The 21,268-nt window shown below is 46.0% G+C and overlaps 1 protein-coding gene across 2 annotated transcripts in view; it reads right to left on the bottom strand.

Moving 5' to 3' along the window:
* Window positions 1–21,268, bottom strand: part of DEPDC1 (DEP domain containing 1) — a 219,415-nt gene that overhangs the window by 152,830 nt on the left and 45,317 nt on the right. For both annotated transcript variants that reach the window (XM_069232451.1, XM_069232452.1), the window contains exon 3: window positions 7,429–7,582. In XM_069232451.1, coding sequence (XP_069088552.1) covers window positions 7,429–7,582 — 154 coding nt within the window. The remainder of the gene's footprint in view (window positions 1–7,428; window positions 7,583–21,268) is intronic.

Raw genomic sequence — 21,268 nt, 5'->3', positions numbered from 1 at the left:
AGACTCTTCCCAATCCATGTCAGTGAGTTCACCAAGGCAACGCTAGTTTGAGACGGTGGGGTGGATGTAGCTGCCCTGGCTGTCTGGCCCAGTAATCTGGAGAGATACAGACAACAGACATATCAGTGGGGTTAGAGTTGAAGCCCTGAGAGACACTGGTGCCAATGTCACCATGGTGACTGAACAACTGGTGTCCTGAGACCAGTACTAGACTGGCGAGATATACAGTCCTCAGTGCTGATAATCAGGCTAAGGTGCATCACATATGACGGTATCCTTAGAATGGGGAGGTGCTACTGGCCAGAAGAAGGTGGTGGTGGTATCTCCTGCTAACCATGCACAATGTCTGCAAGGCAAGGATCTGGACTCCTCAGTTTGGGTTGAGGTCAAAAGAAAGACCCATGCAGCTACGCTGGGTATACCTGAATGGGTATGTGTAAAAACAAGAGCAAAGTCCATGGTGAAAAAGAGTTGGAGTCTGCAATAAAGGCCCAACCTACCAAGAGAACGGGCAAGAAGTCTGGGGAATCCAGCTTCCAAACGGATACCAGATCAGGTACAGTCTCCTCAGGGAGAAGACCTGTGAGCACCAGAAGGAACGGAGCCTCAGGAACTTGGGCCTTACACAACAGAGCTCTTAGGCCCAGGGAGAACCTCTAGGGAAGATCTGTGCCAGGGGCAGAAGACCTGTCCCACTCTTGAAGGCCTGAGACAGCAAGCTGCAGATCAGAAGGAAGGTATCAGTGGCGCCACAGAACCTATTGGGAGGACAAATTCCTTTTCACTATGGCCAGAGACCCCAAACCTGGTGCCAACTAGGAGAGGGCCAGTGCCTCAGCAGTTAAAGAGTTCCGCCTCACTTTGGCCCACGATATCGCCCAAGCTGGGAATCTTGGTTAGGCTAAAACATGGAGTAGGCCAGTGAACCAGTTCTACTGGCCAGGTATGTCCCTGAAGGTGAAGGAGCTTTGTAACTCCTGTGCCACCTGTCAAGCCTGGCAAGACAGGGGGCCACCCAAAAGCCCTCTTAATTCCACTTCCAGTGGTTGGGGTTCTCTTTGAGAGGGTAGGGATTGACAATGTTGGCCCCCTTGACCCTACAACAGCATCAGGAAACCAATTTATTCTGGTTGCAGTGGGTCATGTAACCAGGTATTCCGAGGCCATTCCAGAAGACCACTACTGCATGTGTATTAGCTAGGGCCCTCATTGGTATCATTACCAGAGGGGGCTTTCCAAACGAGGTGGTATCGGACAGAGGTACAAACTTAATGTCTGGCTACCTGACACACATGTGGCCTTAAAGTGGTGTGGCCTATATGTTCACTACCCCATATCACTCACAAACCAATTACCTTGTTGAAAGATTCAACAAGACATTGAAAGGTAAGATGGGTGGATTCCCTCCCATAAGGAGATGTGATGTCTTACTTCCATGCCTGCTTTTCGCTTACAGGGAAGTGCAACAGAAGAGAGCAGGTTATTCCCCCTTTGAACTTCTGTTTGGGCAACCTATAAAGGGGACCACTGTTTTCTGAAGGAAGGATGGGAGAGATCTCTCAGAGAACCTAAATAGGATATTGTAGACTATGTGCTTGGTCTTCGTTCTCAAAAGGCCGAGTGCATTGAAAAAGCTCCCAAAAACTTTGAGGCCAGCCAAAAGGTCCAGTAGCTCTGGTATGACCAAAAGGCTGCACTGGTGGAGTTCTAACCAGGGCAGAAGTTATGGGCTTTGGAGCCTATGGCTCCTTGGACTATCCAGGACAAATTGAGTAGACCCTACCCTATCCTAGAAAGAAAAGGGGAAGTCACCTACTTGGTGGACTCTGGCTCTTGCAGGAACCCCAAAAGCATTATCTATGTCAATCGCCTTAAACCCTATCATGAAAGAGCCCAAATGACATGCTCATGGTACTGATGAGGGACAGGAAGCTGAAAGTGAACCTCTCCTTAATCTCCTCTCCAGCAACCCCAAAGATGGCTCAGTTGAAGGAGTGGTCTTTTCAGACATCCTCACTGACCAACAGCAGACTGACTGCAAGCAAGTCTTACATCAAGTCTTGCATCATGAGCTCTTCTCTGACCCCTGGTCATACTGCCTGGTGTACACATGATGTGGACACCGGGGACAGCTCACCTGTCGAAAATAAAATCTACAGACAGTCTAATCAGGTCAAAGAGAGCATCAAAGCCGAAGTAAGAAAAATGCTGGAATTGGGAGTCATTGAACGCTTAGATGGCCCCTCGGCCAGCCCAGTTGTCTTGGTCCCCAAGCCTCATTCCCAGGGTGGAAAGAAATTATGTTTTGTGTGGGCTATTGGGGCTTCAAAGCTGTGACCAAAACAGATGCCTACCCAATTCCTAGGGCTGATGAACTAATTGAAAGGTTAGAGACAGCCAACAATCTCAGTACCTTTGATCTTGCATCAGGGCACTGGCAGATAGTTCTGACATCTAGCGCAAAAGAGAAAATCAGCATTCTCCACTCTTGATGGGCATTATCAGTTTACTGTTATGCCATTTGGATTAAAGAATGCCCCTGCCACCTTCCAGAGGTTGGTGAACAAAAACCTGGCTTTATTGGAAGACTTCAGTGGAGAATGGCTTGATGATATTGCTGTCTTTAGCTCCACCTGGCAGGATCACCTGATACACCCAGGGAAGCTCCTAGAGGCTCTAAAAAGTGCAGGCCTCACTATTAAGGCAAGCAACTGCCAGATACGGCAGGGTCAGATTGTAAACTTGGGTCACCTTGTAGGCAGAGGCCAAGAAAAACCACTGAAACCCAAGATCCACATCACTCTGGACTGGGTAGCTCCAATCACCCAGACCAAAGTCAGGGCATTCCTTGGCTTTACTAGGAACTACAGGAGGTTCATGAAAGAATATAGCACCATTGTAGCACCTCTTACAGAACTAACCTCCAACGAGATGCCCAAGAAAATGAACTGGACAGTGAGCTGTCAAAAGGCCTTTGACACACTGAAGGCAATATGCTCAGCACCTGTTCTAAAAGCTCCAGATTACACCAAGCAGCTCATAGTGGAGACAGATGCCTCTGAACATGGGATAGGAGCAGCTCTATTGTAAATCAATGATGATGACCATGACCAACCTGTTGCCTTCATAAGCAGGAGGTTACTCCCCAGGGAGCAGCATTGGAGTGCCATTGAGGGAAGCCTATACTGTAGTTTGGTCTCTGAAGATGATGAGGCCATACTTGTTTGGCCTGGTATCTGATACAATTTCGACAAAGTGCACTGGGTTCCTGCTAACCAGATCTTCTAGTGCCAAATCCCTTTCCTAAAACTGCACAGTTGTTTCCCAACTGGTAAAACCTTTAGCACCCCCTGTAAGTCCCTATAAGTATGGAGCAGGAAAAAAGCAGGTCAGTGAAAGGCAACAGGCATAAATAAATGCAAAAAAAGATGCAAGTCAATAGTCCATCCTCACCCTCCTCTCACCTTGTGGCAGACTGGCAATATAGCAGAAAGTCCAAGAGATTACAAGACAGCTCATTTGCTCTCATACTGGTGCTCAGGCATTATTTCTGCTACAGCCAAAAAAGTAGCAACAGTCAAAGCAGAAACTGCAGACCAGTGACGAAACAAGCTACAGGTACCAGCAGAGTGCAAGTGCAAGAACTTGAGCGCTGCAATGTGCACTGCATACAAGCTCCCGGACTGAGAATAATTTAAAGCATGGGGCCACTTCTCCTATGGCCACCAGTGAAAGAGCAGCAGGCAGCAAAGCCTTCTTATTTCATCAAATACGGCCACCTGTTTGTTAGGACCCCGCCTTGTAGAACAAACATTTATGGGTGATCTATTTATGCTTACCAGTGATTATTAGCGAGAGCTACCTGAGCCACATATATACAGGGTACCCACCCTGAATTTCATATATGAGAAATTAGAATACATTTATTCACCCTTCTGCAAGGATATACTCCTTAAGAGCCAAACCTCCCAGCATCCTCCTGAAGCCCACACTCACTGCGGCACCAGCCCTGCTATTGCCACAATGTGCACTCTGCGATACTGCTGTTGACATAACAGAACTATCTCCTGCACGCCAGAAGATAACCCTCACATTGGATCTAGAACACTGTGGCCATGAAAGACGATTAGGTTGCTTAAATGTAAAGGTAGTTCTCCAGCATTATTTCCTTTTAGTACAGTGGATGTAGTATTTATTTGTATGTAAATCTATAAAAGAAGCCAATGCTGGAGAACTAGGCTTATCATATCTATTTTAGATTCACATGCTTTATTAACAAAATACTGGACAGTAAATACCTTGATCTGGAGAGGTGGTGCATCCTAATCAGAACAAACTCCTCAGCAGAGCTGGACTGCCTTGGGATCTGGGGATTAAGTGCTCACAGAGGTTTGCTGAGGACTCCCATGTGGCTACCTTTGCGATTTCCAAGAATGTTGCACTGGCCTTCAATGTGGCAGTAGTGCCTCTTCCCTTACAGTACTCGATCAGCCACCATGGTGGTAATAGGATGGCTTTTGGTTATGTGAGTTTACTAATCAGTGGGTGATCTGCCAATTGTCAGCTTAGATTTTCATTACCTGGGCCACCTAGATATACTTAAAAGGAGAATAGTGGGCAGGAAAAATGTTGCGTGATATGCTCTCACAATCACAGTAAGTAGAACATTCAAAATTGGCAGTCTAGGTGATGCTGGAAGTTCAGCTTTCATAACAATGGGTAAAAAAAAACAGCATCCCATACCTAGGGTTAAAAATTTCACAGTCTTTAGCAAAGACATCCCCTGATATATATGCCGATCTGTTGTGGCAATTGAAATTAGACTTCTGGGATTGGCATAAAGCCGGACTAACCTGGCTGGGATGCATAGCAGCAGTAAAGGTGAAAGTGCTCCCAGCTCCTGTTATTAATACAGACCCTTTCACTACAGCAGCTAAGGGCACATTATTGCACATTCCACAACTTTTCAAAAAAAATTACGTGGTCGGGAAAAATACACAAAATGACAGCAAAAAAATATATTGACTAGTTGAAGTGGGAGGGAAGGACACCCCAAAACTTTGTTCTATTATAATGCAGTCCAGTTAAGACAGGTGGTGGGATGGCACCATAATGACAAAGAAAATAACTGGTGCTTCACAGACTAGACAATTGCTGTGGCACAGATTTGGAAATCAGCGAGTCAGACTTATGGAAGAGTACTTTTGAGAATGGCAGAAGGTGAGATGCAGGAGGAACAGGGATCTGTAGGAGATGGGGGGCATCAAATCTTTTAAACCGGTCTAATTATGGGTTGCCAGAAGGAGAGTGAGAGTTAGATGCTGCCAGGGAAAACAATGGATGAACCATTCCATCATTAAAACAAGCAGTGTGCAGAAACTTCCTGCCTTCTGAGAAGTAGCATATCACAAATTCAGGGAGTAAATTCATCTTGTCAGTAACAAACGCCTTCTACACAGTCAGGTCCCCAGGTAATTGGCAGGCCAGAAACCAATGGGAGAGGGATTTGGAAGAGACTCTAGATGCCACAGGATGAATTGTAGTCCATCACTAGGCACAAATCACAGCATCTAAAACTGCACTCAAGGAAACTATGATAAAGATGACCACATAGTGGTACTATACTGTAGAGGGAATGCAGGCAGTGAACAGCTCAGATCAGCTGGTGAGGTTGTAGAGGGTTTGGTATGCTCCGACGCCTGCTTTGGCACTGCCCCAAGCATACCTGATGCTGGGGTAGGCACTGAATGAAATAGATATGATGTTTGACTACCCTATCATGAGTCTCTCTGCTTACATAACCCTATGGGTAAACCGTAAAGCTTACTTACTCTGGGCGAACGAAAGTGGGTAATACAGTTCTTCTATGTGCAGCTAAACCGGTGATTTTGGCATGCTGGGACACGAACAAGGTCCCATAACACAGACAGTGGGCTCCACTACATCTAGGATAAAAAAAAAAAGAGGTATGGAAAAAGACTTCCATATCTGTGCAACACGAGGAAAAAAAAGACTGAAATTCAGAGGGGTCCGTGTCTTGCACTCCTAACCATGGAACAGTAGGAAAATAATTCCTCCAGGTACCTCGGGGTGTTGAGATTACCACCCACAAAGGAAAGGTAGAAAAAAAAACAATGGACAACACTGGGAAGCTAAGGAACTTAAGGACTGCCTGTCAATCAGGTCTGTTAGGTGACCACTAAGATTTGCTAAAAGACCAAAACAATTGTGTTAGACAGGCAGGGCGTGGACGTCAATTAGGGGTGGTGGGAGAGGTCTAAAGATGGCTTTTTCCGTAAGGGTTTGTTTGACCCCACAGCTGAAGGAAGGTGTATTTTATTTTACTTTCGTGTTTTTAGAAATAATTTAAATTAATTGTACCATAAAACTGAGAGTCTGCTGCTTGAACAAAACCAGAGGCCGCCATTTCATTGAAAAGGATATCACAAATCACCTTTGGCAAGTCTATAGTGTGACCCTGTCCAACAAGTTGCATGCAAACATTTCAAGTAATGAAAAGGCTCAAATTTCACCCACACTTCCTACTCAAGTTATGTCACTATACCAGGAAGTTTGATTTAAAAATTAACTATTTCAAGTCTCCCAGATGCATCTGCTCAAACCAGGCAGACATTAAGCACAACATTCAGTTTCTATGCAAGTGGTCTGAACAACAGAACCATTAAAGAAGGACTTTCAGGAAATCCCAAACTAAGAGTTAAATTAAGGGGAGGGTTGCAACATGGGTTTCTTTCTGTAATGTTAGGCAGTTATCAATCTCACACAAATAGATAAATGGTGGATACTGTACTTGGCCATTTCCTACATGTGTGACAGCACTACAAGCAACTGATTTCAGAGTTGATGCACGACATTCTGCATATCATATGCAGAATCTCTTCCATTTATAGTAGTAAGGTCGATAAGTTAAACCCACTCTGCTGTTGCCTAGCACCCTCATGCAATGCTCGAAAAATCGAAAATACCTTTGAACTCTGGCAGAGGATCAGCATTCCTGGTTTGCAATTGAAGATCTTACCAGAGTCTCTGGAGGGGCAATAGTTGTGTTCTTGTCAGGTATTCAGTGAAAATCTGGAAACTGCCCAGGTTAGTTTTGAATCCAATAAAAGCTAATAAACCAACCACCTGGGAAAGGATATTGTTTTATTGGTTGGCACTATTCTGCCCACAGGTGTTCTAGCTCACGATGAAGTGATTAGGCAATACAAAAAGATTTCCTACACAATTCTTATTTGTTGTATGTATTTAGGTGAACTGATTATTATTCCAAACAAAGTTTAACAATCATAGCTTTGTGGTCAATGCCAAAAGAATACTGGAAGATTATTTCTCCATTGCAACAAAAGAAAGGCTTTTAAAACAACAGCAAAAAACAGTAAACATTAAGTTTCTATACATAAAAATTACTTTAGCTGAAGGCAAATCACACTTTTTAGGAGTCCTTCTGGGGAAGTGAGGTAGTTTAAAGATGCTGTCCTTATCTTTAGATATATTTTCTGAGCTGCTCCTTCTCCACAAGGGATGTCTTGGCACAGTTTTAAGTGGAGAATTTGTAGGAAACCTGTATTAAAAAAAGTAAAGACAAGTCATTAAACAATTTATTGGTGCGAGGAGAATCCTTGACAGAGCTGGAGATATATATACATATATACATACATATACACACTAGTTCCCCACATTAACATTTTTAAAAAATGGCTACAAATACTATTTTGGAAGGCTACCTCATAGTGAAAATACAAGCGTGGAATTCCAATAGCCCGACTCCCAGGACATATTGTTTGGGGTCAAAGGCAACAGGTGTTCATGCTTATTTTGTCATTGGGACAAGTAGGCCCCACCCCTGCAGCACAAACCCTTTGGCTGCCAGTTTACAGTACTGAATTATGGATCAGGGAAAGGGCATTGTCTGCACTTAAGGTAATCTTTGTGTCCATATGTTAATGATGTTTGAACTTTTATTTATGGTTCATTAATGCAAAGCCTTTATTATTACAGTGAGTGCCCTAAGGAAATATGAGCTTGGGCTGCACTGCTGACGGTGGTCCTAGTATAAAAATGTGCACAGGCGTTTGCAAAGTGTCGCAATATGAGATTACGTAGAATGCTACCAGAATGCTCTCTGATTAGATGCAAATAATTGCAGAAGCTTGAAAGCAGGATTGATGAGTCCTTGCTTTAAATTTAATATTCACAAAAATTGAAACTAGGAGCAAAAAAAAAAAAAAAAAAAAAAAAGAAGATTTTGCTAAACTACTGTAAAATTTAGGCACCATTACTACGAAGCATCATCTACTCAAATGTGTTGATGCATGCTAATATTCCCAAATGGTATTCAGAATGGAAAAATCAGTGCAACCAGTTTCAACATGACACATGAACATAAAAATAAGCAATCACTGGCAAAGCCGATAGGTATGACATTGGTGGTCAGCCTTTTGTTTTTGTCAATGCATGGCTTGTTGTGACGTGGTTTTTGTAAAACTTTGTTACGGGACCTGCCAGGCCCTCACCTTTATAGCAAACACTGCCGAAAAGCAATAATATTCTCATAGAGCAAACATTGCCATAGTGGTCTCTGGCATTGAACAAAACTACTTGTGTGCCGATATGCTCCTTATGAAATAGCAAAACGTCACTCACAGTGAAGCCAGTCTTTAGAGAGAGAAATGTTTAATAATAACAAAAAGGTCTCAGTTAATTCAAGACCTAATTAGGGGCTCAATCCTTAAATAAAGTCACAAAAGTGCAGTATGACATATGCCCTTACATTAATGCAGATTTACAGCTTTCATGAATTCACAATAATATACAGAAGCAGGCCAGGAAATTGTAGTCCTAGAAATTATTTGTGAACTGCTTTTTAGCACGAGCACATATGCATGTATAAATTTGCTCATGTGAAAATCTGTTGAGCGTTTACAAGTTAACTTTCCCTTCAACCACTTTCCCCAGTACAACAATAGACAGGTTGTCATTCATCCACTTTCATGTGAAGGGAAGCAACCCCCCCCCCACCCCACACCCTCACCAAAAAAAAAAAAAAAAAAAAACAACAAACAAACACCTAATTCTTTACATGTCCACATTCATTACAGGTCAAGTACTGCATAGTTACTACTAAAATCAAAGAGGAGTCTTATTTTATGTGAAGTGCACAGCAATATTTCCAAATATTGCATTAAATTAGGATAGTAAAGATAAATAACAGGATTGGAATTCAGTGAGAGGGTATTAGTAATGGATCATCTTTGTTACAAAGAAAAAGATGCACCCATCACAATGCCATAGAGAAAAGGGCAGGGGTTTCACATTCAACACCAATGCCCAGTAAGCATCGAAAAAGCTCATGTTGCCAGCTTACAACTGAAGAGGCTTGGATGCTTCCAGCCATAACATCAATCATCCATCAGTCCTAGCATTCACATATCTATGAACGTAGCGACCCATATTCACGCCGAACCATCTATTCTGCCGCCCAAGGACTCGGTCTTGCTTTCACCCATTCATACATCTACAATGCCACACAAACTAACCAATCAATGAAGAGACACCTTAAATTATTAGCCATATCCAGCAGGCTTCTTCCATTTTGAGCAAGCGAGCATTTGGGGGAGGGCATGCTTGTCAGAGTGTTGTTGGCAGTATGCGTCTGCTAGACTGTGTGGGGTGCTTGTATGGGAGGGTAGCAAGATTGCTGTCAGAAGTGTCTGACTAGAGTCTTGTCAATAGTGCACTCCTAGTACCCTGTGAGGGATGCAAGAGAATGTTTGGTAGTGTACGACACCTACTTATGATGGCTGTAGAATACTATCTGTAGTGCAACACTTCTAGTCCGTATGAGATGAAAGAATGCCTCCAGCAGTGTGTCACTGGCACCCTGTAATGGGTGCAGGAGTGCTCCCGGTGCAGCGAAACTGCTAGTCTGTTAGGGGAGTGCTTTTGGTATTTACGGAGTTTTGCTTTTCCACAATAAGGGTTTTACAGATTATCAGGCGTTACATACCATTTTCTCACTTGCTATTTCTCTGCCATATCCTGACAGCTTTTTCCCTTGTTTTCCATTTCCTCCTCATTCTGTGGGTAAGACATAATTTACTGTTTCATCACCATCTCCTCATTTGTACATTTACTCAGAACCTTCACCTTACTTTTTATTAAAATAATTGTTACTTCCCTTGTTTTACTTTTATGTCTGTTCTGACAGCGAAGCTGTAGACAGACACCATGAAAATAAGAGCTTTCCGAAGCATTAGTGATAGAGGATCTTAAACACTCCACAGATGTTGGTTGCCTTGAGCACTGCATCTGATTGGATACAATTTCTGTTAGTCTACTAAAAAGTAGCTCTATTGCCTCTACTGAGCGTAGGATTTTAGGAAATAGGTTTATTAGTTGTGAAGGATGTGCGCTGTTCCCAAGTGATAGGTCTGCAATTTTCTTTTTAATGGGAACCAAGCGCCCTACTCTTAGGTAGTGAAGCAGAGCAGACAAAGCCCTAGGCGGTGGTCTAGTAATCACAGCTCACTGGTACACAACTACAACATTCAAATTATTGTCCAGTGAGTGCTTTTTCTTTTGAAAAAGAAAAGTACTTTTATTATGTATACATTACTAAAGACTATGCACTTATTTCGAAATATGTACAATCAGGTAAATGGAAATAACTTTGGTGACACCCAGATAATATGGCACCCTTGATGGTTCCTGAACCCTTTAACCACAATACTCCACCTGTACTAAAGGAAATACCTATATCAACGACCCAACAGTGATGAGTTGGATTCCAACAGAGCAGAATTAATCTTCCATCCTTCGCAGGTCAGTAAAGTTAGTCCCATTGAAAAATGCTAACAACTTTTATTTACCATGCTTACAAATGAAATAAATTTTTATGAAGTGATGTATGGAGAAAAAAAAAAGAAGTATAGATGTTGATGGCAGAAACAAATCACTAGTGACATGCAAATCAAGTTCAAGGGGCAACAAAAGAAACAGGCTACTTCTTACAGTCCAGACAAGCAAATACAAGTAAAGTTATTCACACGCCTCTCATATCATCACAGGAAGAAAACAAATGCATTTTCTTGATGCATTGATGTAAAGGATCAAAACTCCATTCTCTTCTTGATGTAAAGTTATGCAAATTTTACTTTTGTCAACAATAAATATTTCGTACTATAAAATTTGCAACCTGTACTTCATGTCCTCTCTCATTTCAAATATTTTCGGAACCGGAGTAAGGTGGTAATTAACACTGTAGCCCCCCTCAGGAAACCAACAAAGCAAGACACCTAGATGGTTCACAACAGACATTCAAGAATCCAAATGCTCCTGAAGACTGGAACAGAAATGAAGGAACAGCAAATCAACCAAAGACCGCACAGTCTACAACACAGACACAGTGCACCACTGGAACTGCTAAGAAAGTCACCATTTAAAATGCCTCAGCACCAGCGCTCACAACAGCAAGAAGCTCTTCATCATTGTCAAAGAGTTCACGAACCCCGGAACAGACACCTTAATCATCCTTTCCAGTCAAGACCTCTGCGATGACCTAACCATCTTCGTCCACCTGAAAATCCAGGACATTTACGAAGGCTTCAAGAACCAAAGCCCACCTGCACCACCCACTAACACTACCACAGACCCCATGCTGCACTAGATCTTGAACTCTTGGACGCCCATCACCACAAAGGAAACCCAGAAACTCACGAACTCCAGCCACTTGGGAGCACCCTCGGACCCATGCCCACATCACATTTTCAACCTGGCCAGAGCCACCATCACACCAGAGCTCTGCTGGATTATCAACAGATCCTTTTAGACCGCCACCTTCCCATCTGACTAGAAGCATGCAGAGAGTAAACCGCAACTCACGAAACCTACCTCCAACCCAAAAGAGCTGGAGAACTACAGACCGATCTCTCTGCTTCCTTTCCCAGCCAAAGTAATGGAAAAGGCTGTCAACTCACCGAATTCCTCAAGACACCAGATGAACGAGTTACTTACCTTCGGTAACGACTTTTCTGGTGGATACATTAGCTACCTGTGGATTCCTCACCTCATGAATACTCCCATGGCGCCAGCATTCGACGGAAATCTTCTTACTAGTCTCTGCACGTCGACGAGGACGTCACTCTAGCCCACGCGACGCCGTCTGACGTCATACAGGCAATAAGAGGTCCTCGACGACGTGCGGACGTCAGTACCAATCATTTTTTACGTGCATGAGAACAACCAGGCAATGCAAGAGCAAGGCAACATCCCATTATATTGTAAAAATACACAACATTGTATGAATAGCTGTAAATCTTTTTATATAAATATATATATAAAACTTTCTCTTTTAAAATATATACACACACCAAGTATATACACAAAGATATATACATATATATAAATATATATTATATACACATCTATTGCACCCTCAAAGACCAAGAGGAGCGCACTCAAGGATTACTTGGTAAGACCAGAAAGGCAACGGGGAGGCGGGTGGGACCGTGAGGAATCCACAGGTAGCTAATGTATCCACCAGAAAAGTCGTTACCGAAGGTAAGTAACTCGTTCTTCTGATGGATACAACTACCTGTGGATTCCTCACCTCATGAATAGAGTCCCAAAGCAGTACCACGCCCGGCGGTGGGTGCCTAAATGGTCAAACCAAGAAATCCTGCAGCACTGACCGTGCAAAATGGCCGTCCCTTCTAACCTCAGAATCCAAACAGTAATGTTTTGCAAAAGTGTGAAGGGACGACCAAGTTGCGGCCTTGCAGATGTCGACCACAGGAACACCCCTGGCCAAGGCCGAAGTGGCCGACTTAGCTCTGGTGGAATGAGCTCTAATGCCCTCAGGAGGATCCTTCTTTGCCAAAGAGTAACATATTTTAATGCAAAGAACAACCCACCTGGATAGTGTTCTCTTGTGGACTGCCTTTCCTCTCCTCTTGCCCACGTATCCAATAAACAGCTGATCCTCCAGCCTGAAATCCTTTGTTCTATCAATAAAGAAGCTCAACGCTCTCTTTGGATCCAGACGGTGCAGTCTTTCTTCCTCTTTGGAAGGATGAGGCGGAGGATAGAACGTGGACAAAGTAATTGCCTGAGCCAAATGGAAGGGTGAAACAACCTTCGGGAGGAAAGCAGCCTTGGTCCTCAACACCACCTTATCCCCATAAAAAGTTGTATAAGGGGGCTTTACTGATAAGGCCTGCAACTCACTCACTCTCCTTGCTGATGTTATAGCTATCAGGAAGACTGTTTTTAAAACCAAATACCTCAAGGGGCAAGAATGCATAGGTTCAAAAGGGGACCCCATAAGGAAAGTCAGGACCAAGGACAAATCCCATTTCGGCATAACGAATGGCTTTGGAGGATATTGATTTAGAAGACCTTTCAAGAATCTGATAACAATAGGGGATTTAAATAAAGATGGTTGGTCTGGAAGACATATGAAGGCTGACAAGGCCGATAAATAACCCTTAATGGTAGCCACTGCACAACCTTTCTGCGCCAGAGATAGAGCAAAAGACAAAACGTCCGATAGATGAGCATGCAAAGGATCAATCTGCCTCTCTCCACACCACGCAACAAATTTAGACCACCTATTAGCGTAGATAGATTTAGTGGAGTGTCGCCTGGCCGCTAATATAACATCCACTACCTCAGGCGGGAGAGAGAAGGAACTCAGGTTGCCCCGTTCAATCTCCAGGCATGTAGGTGCAGACTCTGGAGGTTGGGGTGTAGAACCTGCCCCTGCGACTGCGAGAGGAGGTCTGCCCTGAAAGGGAGACGGAGCGGCGGGCACATTGAGAGTTGGAGAAGGTCGGAGTACCACACCCTCCTTGGCCAATCCGGAGCTATTAAGATTACTAGAGCCCGGTCTTGGCGAATCTTCCTCAATACTCGAGGAATCAAGGGTATGGGAGGAAACGCGTAAAGCAACTGGCCGCACCAGGTTATTTGAAACGCGTCCCCCAAGGCTCTCTGCATCGGATACTGAAGGCTGCAGAACAACGGACAATGCGCGTTCTCTCGAGTGGCGAACAGATCTACCCGAGGAAACCCCCACCTCTGGAAGATTAAACGGACTTGATCTGGATGGAGACGCCACTCGTGGTCTGCCGAGAAGTGGCGACTGAGACTGTCCGCACGCACAAAACTCCGGCCAGATGGTTTGCTATCAAGCAAATCCGATGGTCCTTTGCCCAGGACCATAGTCGAAGAGCTTCTCTGCAGAGAAGGTACGACCCCACTCCTCCCTGCTTGTTTATGTACCACATCGTGGTAGTATTGTCCGTTAGGACCTGTACCGACTGACCACGAAGGGAAGGGAGGAAGGCCTTGAGAGCCAGACGTACAGCCCGTAACTCTAACAGATTGATGTGAAACATCTGTTCCTCTGGAGACCAAAGACCTTTGATCTCCAGATCCCCCAGATGAGCTCCCCACCCTAGAGTGGAAGCATCCGTTAGGACTGTGGCCACTGGTGGCGACTGCTGGAACGGCTTTCCTTGTGAAAGATTGTTGCTTGCAATCCACCACTTCAAATCCACAGCAGCATCTCTGGAGATCTTGACAGTACCCTCTAGATCCCCTTTGTGTTGAGACCACTGCCTTCGGAGGCACCACTGAAGAGCCCTCATGTGCCAGCGAGCATGCGTGACCAACAGAATGCAGGAGGCAAAAAGACCGAGCAGACGAAGGACCTTGAGGACTGGAACTACCGCTCCATTTCGAAACATTGGAACCAAATCCTGAATATCTTGAATCCGCTGAGGCGGAGGAAAGGCCCGACCCAATGTTGTATCCAGTACTGCCCCTATGAACAGGAGGCGCTGAGAGGGCTCTAGGTGAGATTTGGGCTCGTTCACCGAAAAACCCAGGTCGAACAACAACTGGGTTGTTGACTGTAGATGATGCGACACAAGCTCCGGGGACTTGGCTTTGATCAACCAGTCGTCCAAGTAAGGGAATACTGCTATCCCCTTCCTTCTGAGTTCTGCCGCAACCACCGACATCACCTTCGTGAAGACTCGAGGTGCTGAAGTAAGACCAAACGGAAGGACCGCAAACTGATAGTGTTGCGATCCCACCACAAACCGGAGATACTTCCTGTGTGACTTGAGTATCGGGATATGAAAGTAAGCATCCTGCAAGTTGACAGACACCATCCAGTCTTCCATGTTCAACGCCAAAAGCACCTGTGCTAGGGTCAGCATCTTGAACTTTTCCTGCTTGAGGAACCAATTCAAGATCCTCAGGTCCAGAATTGGTCTCAAACGACCATCCTTCTTGGGAATCAGGAAATACCTTGAGTAAACTCCTCGACCCCTTTCCTGCTCCGGGACCAACTCCACCGCGCCCTTTGAAAGGAGGACTTGCACCTCCTGTTCTAGCAACAGGAGGTGTTCTTCTGAACAATACGAAGGGCGGGGCGGGATGAGGGGCGGGAACTCCCGAAAGGGAAGGGTGTAGCCTTTTCCCACAACACTGAGAACCCAAGTGTCCGATGTAACAGTCTTCCATTTGGTGAGAAAATGCTGTAATCTTCCCCCTACAGGAGAGGAGTGAGTGGGAAATGGTAGAAGCCTAAGGCTGCTTCCCCTGCTGCACCCCGCCAGAGGATGAGGAAGAGGCAGAGTGCTGCTGAGAGGCTCCTCTGGTGCGGACCCTACCTCTCCCCCTGAAAGATCTATAGGGATGGGAAGAAGCAGGTTGCTGATATCTCCCCCGAAAGGAAGAGGAGGAAGAGCCACGCCCAAATCCACGAAACCTCCTGAATCTGGAAGAGGCCGTGGAAGAAGGAGCTTGGAGCCCTAACGACTTAGCCGTGGCCCTGCTTTCCTTAAAACGTTCCAAGGCCGAATCAGCCTTAGCTCCAAACAGTTTGTCCCCATCAAACGGGAGATCCAACAATGTGGACTGTACATCTGCCGAAAAGCCCGAGTTACGGAGCCAGGCCTGTCTCCTTGCCACCACAGTTGTGCCCATTGCCCTGGCTACCGAGTCGGTGGTATCCAGTCCAGTCTGGATAATTTGGGTCGCAGCAGCCTGGGCATTTGAGACAAGATCCAAAAGACCCTGGGGAAGCTCTGTAAATGAAGAGGAAATGTCATCCATCAGAGCATGAATATACCTCCCCAGGATACAGGTTGCATTGGTGGCTTTTAACGCCAGACTGCAGGACGAAAAAATCTTCTTCGACTGCGCCTCTAGCTTCTTTGAATCTCTGTCCCCAGGCACCGTCTGAAAAGAACCAGGCGCTGACTTGGACGAACAGGAGGCCTGCACCACCAAGCTCTCCGGCGTAGGGTGCCTAGATAGGAAACCAGGGTCAGTTGGAGCCGTCCGATACCTCCTGGCCACGGCTCTGTGAACTGCTGGGGAAGATGCCGGCCTCTTCCACACCTCTAACACCGGATCCAGCAGAGTGTCATTAAATGGTAACAGAGGCTCCGCCGCGGCTGAGGCCGGATGTAACACCTCTGTCAAAAGGTTTTGTTTTGCCTCCACCACCGGCAAAGGCAGGTCCAAAAAACTAGCTGCCTTCCGTACCACTGCATGAAAGGAAGCAGCCTCCTCAGTATATTCCCCCGGGGACGAAAGGTCCCACTCAGGGGAAGTGTCCAGCCCACTGGCCGACTCCAGTCCATGCAGCCCATCACCCGAGTCCTCTAGCTCTCCTTCCTCTAGGGCTCGTTGGTACTCCTGCTCTTCTAATACCCGGAGAGCACGTCTCCTTGAATGAAGTCGTTGCTCAATACGCGGAGTCGACAATGCCTCCGCCGAAGTCGAAGATCGGCGCCGATCTTCAGAAGCCACCGACGCCGCATCCGGCGCCACAGGTAACTTCGGCGCCGACGGAAGAGCAACTGAAGCAGATGGACCCACCGGAGTCACAGGCCGAAATCCCGACGGGATGGAAATCCCCGGGGCCAATCCTTCTGAAGCCACCGGAGCGGCCACCGGCGCCGACACTGGCGCCGAGCCCACGTTCCCAAACGGGAGAAAGGGCATAAAGGGTGCCGGCCGAAGAGGCGCAGGATCACCCAAAGAAAAGGCCAAAGGCCCAGCCGGAGCACCCCCTGGAGCCATCTGTTGGAAGATGGCATACATCGCATTCAAGAATGCGGAACTATCGGCTCCAGGGGTGGGAAAAGCCGGATACTGGGGTGCCTGTCTCGGAGGCGACCCCGACGCCGGCCTCGGCGTCTGCGCCGGAGAAAACACTTGAGGCTCCAATACCTCAATCACCGACGCCTGTCCAGGTGAAGTTGGAGACGCCGGAGAGGGCAACGGCGTCGAAGGATGCGGCGTAACCGTGGGACTGACCTCCCATGTCCTTCGGCGCCGATCCGGAGACCTGGAACGAGTCTCCTTTGAATGACGCCGAGATTCTCTACGGCGCCGGGAGTCTCGATGACGCCGATGTCTTGGGGAAGAAGACTTTTTGTGATGTTTCTCCTCTGACTTGGCCATAAACAGCTTCGCCTCACGTTCCTTGAGGGCCTTTGGATTCATGTGCTGACATGAATCACAAGTCGAGACGTCGTGGTCGGAGCTCAAACACCAAAGGCAATCGGAATGAGGATCCGTCACCGACATCTTGCCTCCACACTCACGACAAGGCTTAAATCCAGACTTTCTCTGCGACATTATTTCCACAGCGAAAGACTACGCAGCAAGATATACACTGTAACCGCAAGAGTAACAGTTGCTCCCTCGAAGATAACCGTTTCGAATGCACGGAAAAAAGGGAACGGACGTCCGCACGTCGTCGAGGACCTCTTATTGCCTGTATGACGTCAGACGGCGTCGCGTGGGCTAGAGTGACGTCCTCGTCAACGTGCAGAGACTAGTAAGAAGATTTCCGTCGAATGCTGGCGCCATGGGAGTATTCATGAGGTGAGGAATCCACAGGTAGTTGTATCCATCAGAACCTAGACCCATCCCAATCCGGATTCAGGAGCAACCATGGTACCGAAACAGCACTCCTAGCAGCCAGACAACATACGTGCCATACTGGATCATGAAGACACATCCACCCGCCACACTCCACCCTCCTTGACCTCCCCGCCACACTCCACCCTCCTTGACCTCCCCGCCACACTCCACCCTCCTTGACCTCCCCGCCACACTCCACCCTCCTTGACCTCCCCGCCACACTCCACCCTCCTTGACCTCCCCGCCACACTCCACCCTCCTTGACCTCCCCGCCACACTCCACGACGCCGGCAATGAAGCAGTGGAATGGATCAGATGCTTCCTTACAGGAGGAACACAAGAATATCAGACTACCACCATTCACATCGGAACCCAAAGAAACATGCTGCGGAATACCCCAAGGAGCCTCACTCAGCCAGACACTTCAACATTTACATGGCCCGCTCGCAAAAATCAGACAACACAGGTTAAACATCGTCTCCTACACTGACGATATCAAAATGATCCTCTCCCTGACCGACGACCTAGCAAAGGCCAAGAGAAAGTTCCACAATGGAATGAGGGCAGTCGCTGCCTGGATTGAAGCCAGCTCCCTCAAACTCAACTCGGACAAGACGAGATCCTCGTAATCGGCTCTACCCCCTCCACCTGGAACAACTCCCGGTGGCCTACTGCCTTGGGAAACACCCCTGCTCCCACTGACCACGCATGCAATTTGGACATCATCCTGGACTCCTCCCTGTCCATTACCCTGTCAAGTCAACGCGGTTTCGTCATGCTTTCACACCCTTTGAAAGATCTTCAAATGAATCCCCGCTGAGACAAGGACAGTCACCCACGCACTCGTCATTAGCAAACTGGACTACAGCAACACGCTCTATGTCAGCATCACAAAGAAACTGCAATCAAAACTAGAAAGAATCTGGAATGCAGCTGCAAGGCTCCTACTGGACAACCCCCGACACAGCCACATCTCCTACCACTGCAAAGACCTACATTGGCTCTCGGTCAACAAACGCATCAATTACAAGCTTCTGACACACACCTACAAGGCACTACACAACATAGGACCGGCCTAACTCAACCACTGCCTCACCTTCACACCCAACAGACAACTCCGTTCTTCCCAGCTTGCCTTCGCAGCCATTCCCAGAATCTGAAACAGCACAGCAGGGGGTGGGGGGGGGGTGGGGGGAGGACCAAGATCCTTCTACCTCACAGCCCAGACATGAAACACGCTACCGCTCAAACTCAGACAGACAGCATCACTGAAGCCCTTAAGACCTAGCTATTCAAGTGAGCAGCACGTCGGCAACAGTGCCTTGAAACCCTAAAGGTGATAAGCTGTGCTACAGATTGATTTAACTGTATAAAACCACATTGGTAGAAGATAAATGATTATCCATTAGCGCAGGGTCAAAAGACTTACTTGTGCAGTGCCAGTGGACACCTTTCCCTAGATTCTGTCACAGCCAGAGGCTCAGATTATGTATTTCTGTCTCCACTTTACTCTGACAGCACCCAAAAGACCCAGGATACAGGCAAAAAGGCATAAATGGTTAGGACAACAACAAAAAAAACAAAAAAAACAACAAGAAAAAAAAACTTTCTAAAAATTGCATTTTCAAATTGTGACCTAAAATCCAACTTTACAATTAAAGAGGATTTCAAATTACAATGCATTCACTTCTAAGTAGTATATCTCTATTTGCTCCCAAGCCAAAGTTACCACTTAGTAAATATAATAGGTCAACCCAGGGTTAGTCAATGGGAGAGATAGGCCTTGCATGGTGAAAACTGCTTTCAGAGTTTTTCACTGCTAGGAATGAAACCTACATGTACTACTTTTTAAATACATTGTAGCTTGCCCTACTAACCTTTAAGGTATACCTTGGGGGGGGAGGGGGGGGGGGGGGGGAGTTTAGGCCTTGCAAAAAGTTTACTCTGCACCAGTTTCGAAATAGCAGTTTAAAACTGCAATGCAGGCTGCAGTGGAAGGCCTGAGAGGTTTCAAATTGCTACTTCAGTGGATGGCACAATGAATGCTGCAGGCACACTAATAGCATTGAATTTACAGGTCCTCAGTATGTAGTTCCATTTACTAGGGACTTACAGGGTAAATCAAATGTACCACTTAGGTGATAGCCAATTATACCATATCTGAAGTAGAGCACACCATCACTTTAGCACTGCTTGACAGGAATAAAGTATGCAGAGTCTTAAAGCGAACAAAAACGAACTTACCAAAAACAGGAGAAGTGTAGTAAAGTTACTCTTTTTGGCATGGTTACCCCCACTTTTTGCCTGTTATCAGTATGCTTAGACTGGTTTAACTGGGATCTTGCCAACCAGGACCGCAGTGATTGTGCCTGCTCCTCTAAATTTGGTTGCCTTGGTACCCTTTACACCCCACAATTGGCATACTGGTGTACCCCTCTAAGTCCCTAGTATATGGTATATGGTATTTAGGTACCCAGGTCATTGGTACACCAGGGGTCCCCCATGAGCTGCAGCATGTATTTATGCCACCCATGGTAGCCCATGCAAACTGTCTGCAGGCCTGCCATTTGCAGCCTGTGTGAAAAGGTGCATGCATCCTGTCACTACTGGTCACTATACAAGTCATCCCTATACAGAGATGTGGAATTCCTATCGCCCGACGCCCGGGACATCTTGTTTGGGGTCAAGGGCAACAAGTTTATGTTTACTTTGTCCTTGGGACAAGTAGGCCCAACCCTCTGCAGCACAAACCCTTTGGCTGCTTGTTTACAGAGAGTGGAACTCTCTGCAGTGGAGGTAATGTGTTTCCAAAAGATAATGCTGTTCGAACTTGTATTTATGGTTCATTATTTGAAAGCCTTCATTATTAGGGTGAGTGCTGTAAATAAATGTTTTAAGGTCACACTTCACTACTGACGTTGGTTCCAGTGCAAAAAAAAAAATGTGTATACACGTTTGAAAAGTTTAGCCTATGAGGCTAAGTATACTGCTCCCAGAATGCTCTCTGATTAGATGCAAATGAAGTGTCATTTAGTAAAATGTGTTGATGCATGCTAGTATTTCCCAAAAATATTTCTAATGGAAATTCAGTGTAACCATTTTCAAAACGAATATGGGAAGCATGAAAATAAACAAACACTGACAAAGCCAACTGGTCTGACATTTTTTATAAGTCTTTTAGTTTCATCAATGAGTGTCTTGTTTTGACATGGCTTTTGTAACACTTTGTTACAATGTTGAGGGCCTGGTAGCTCCCACAACAATAAACCCTGGCAAAAACCCAAAATGTTTTTGAACT

This window comes from Pleurodeles waltl, chromosome 4_2, assembly GCF_031143425.1.
Source record: "Pleurodeles waltl isolate 20211129_DDA chromosome 4_2, aPleWal1.hap1.20221129, whole genome shotgun sequence".
Lineage (NCBI taxonomy): Eukaryota > Metazoa > Chordata > Amphibia > Caudata > Salamandridae > Pleurodeles > Pleurodeles waltl.
This window is presented reverse-complemented; position numbering and strand designations above follow the sequence as displayed.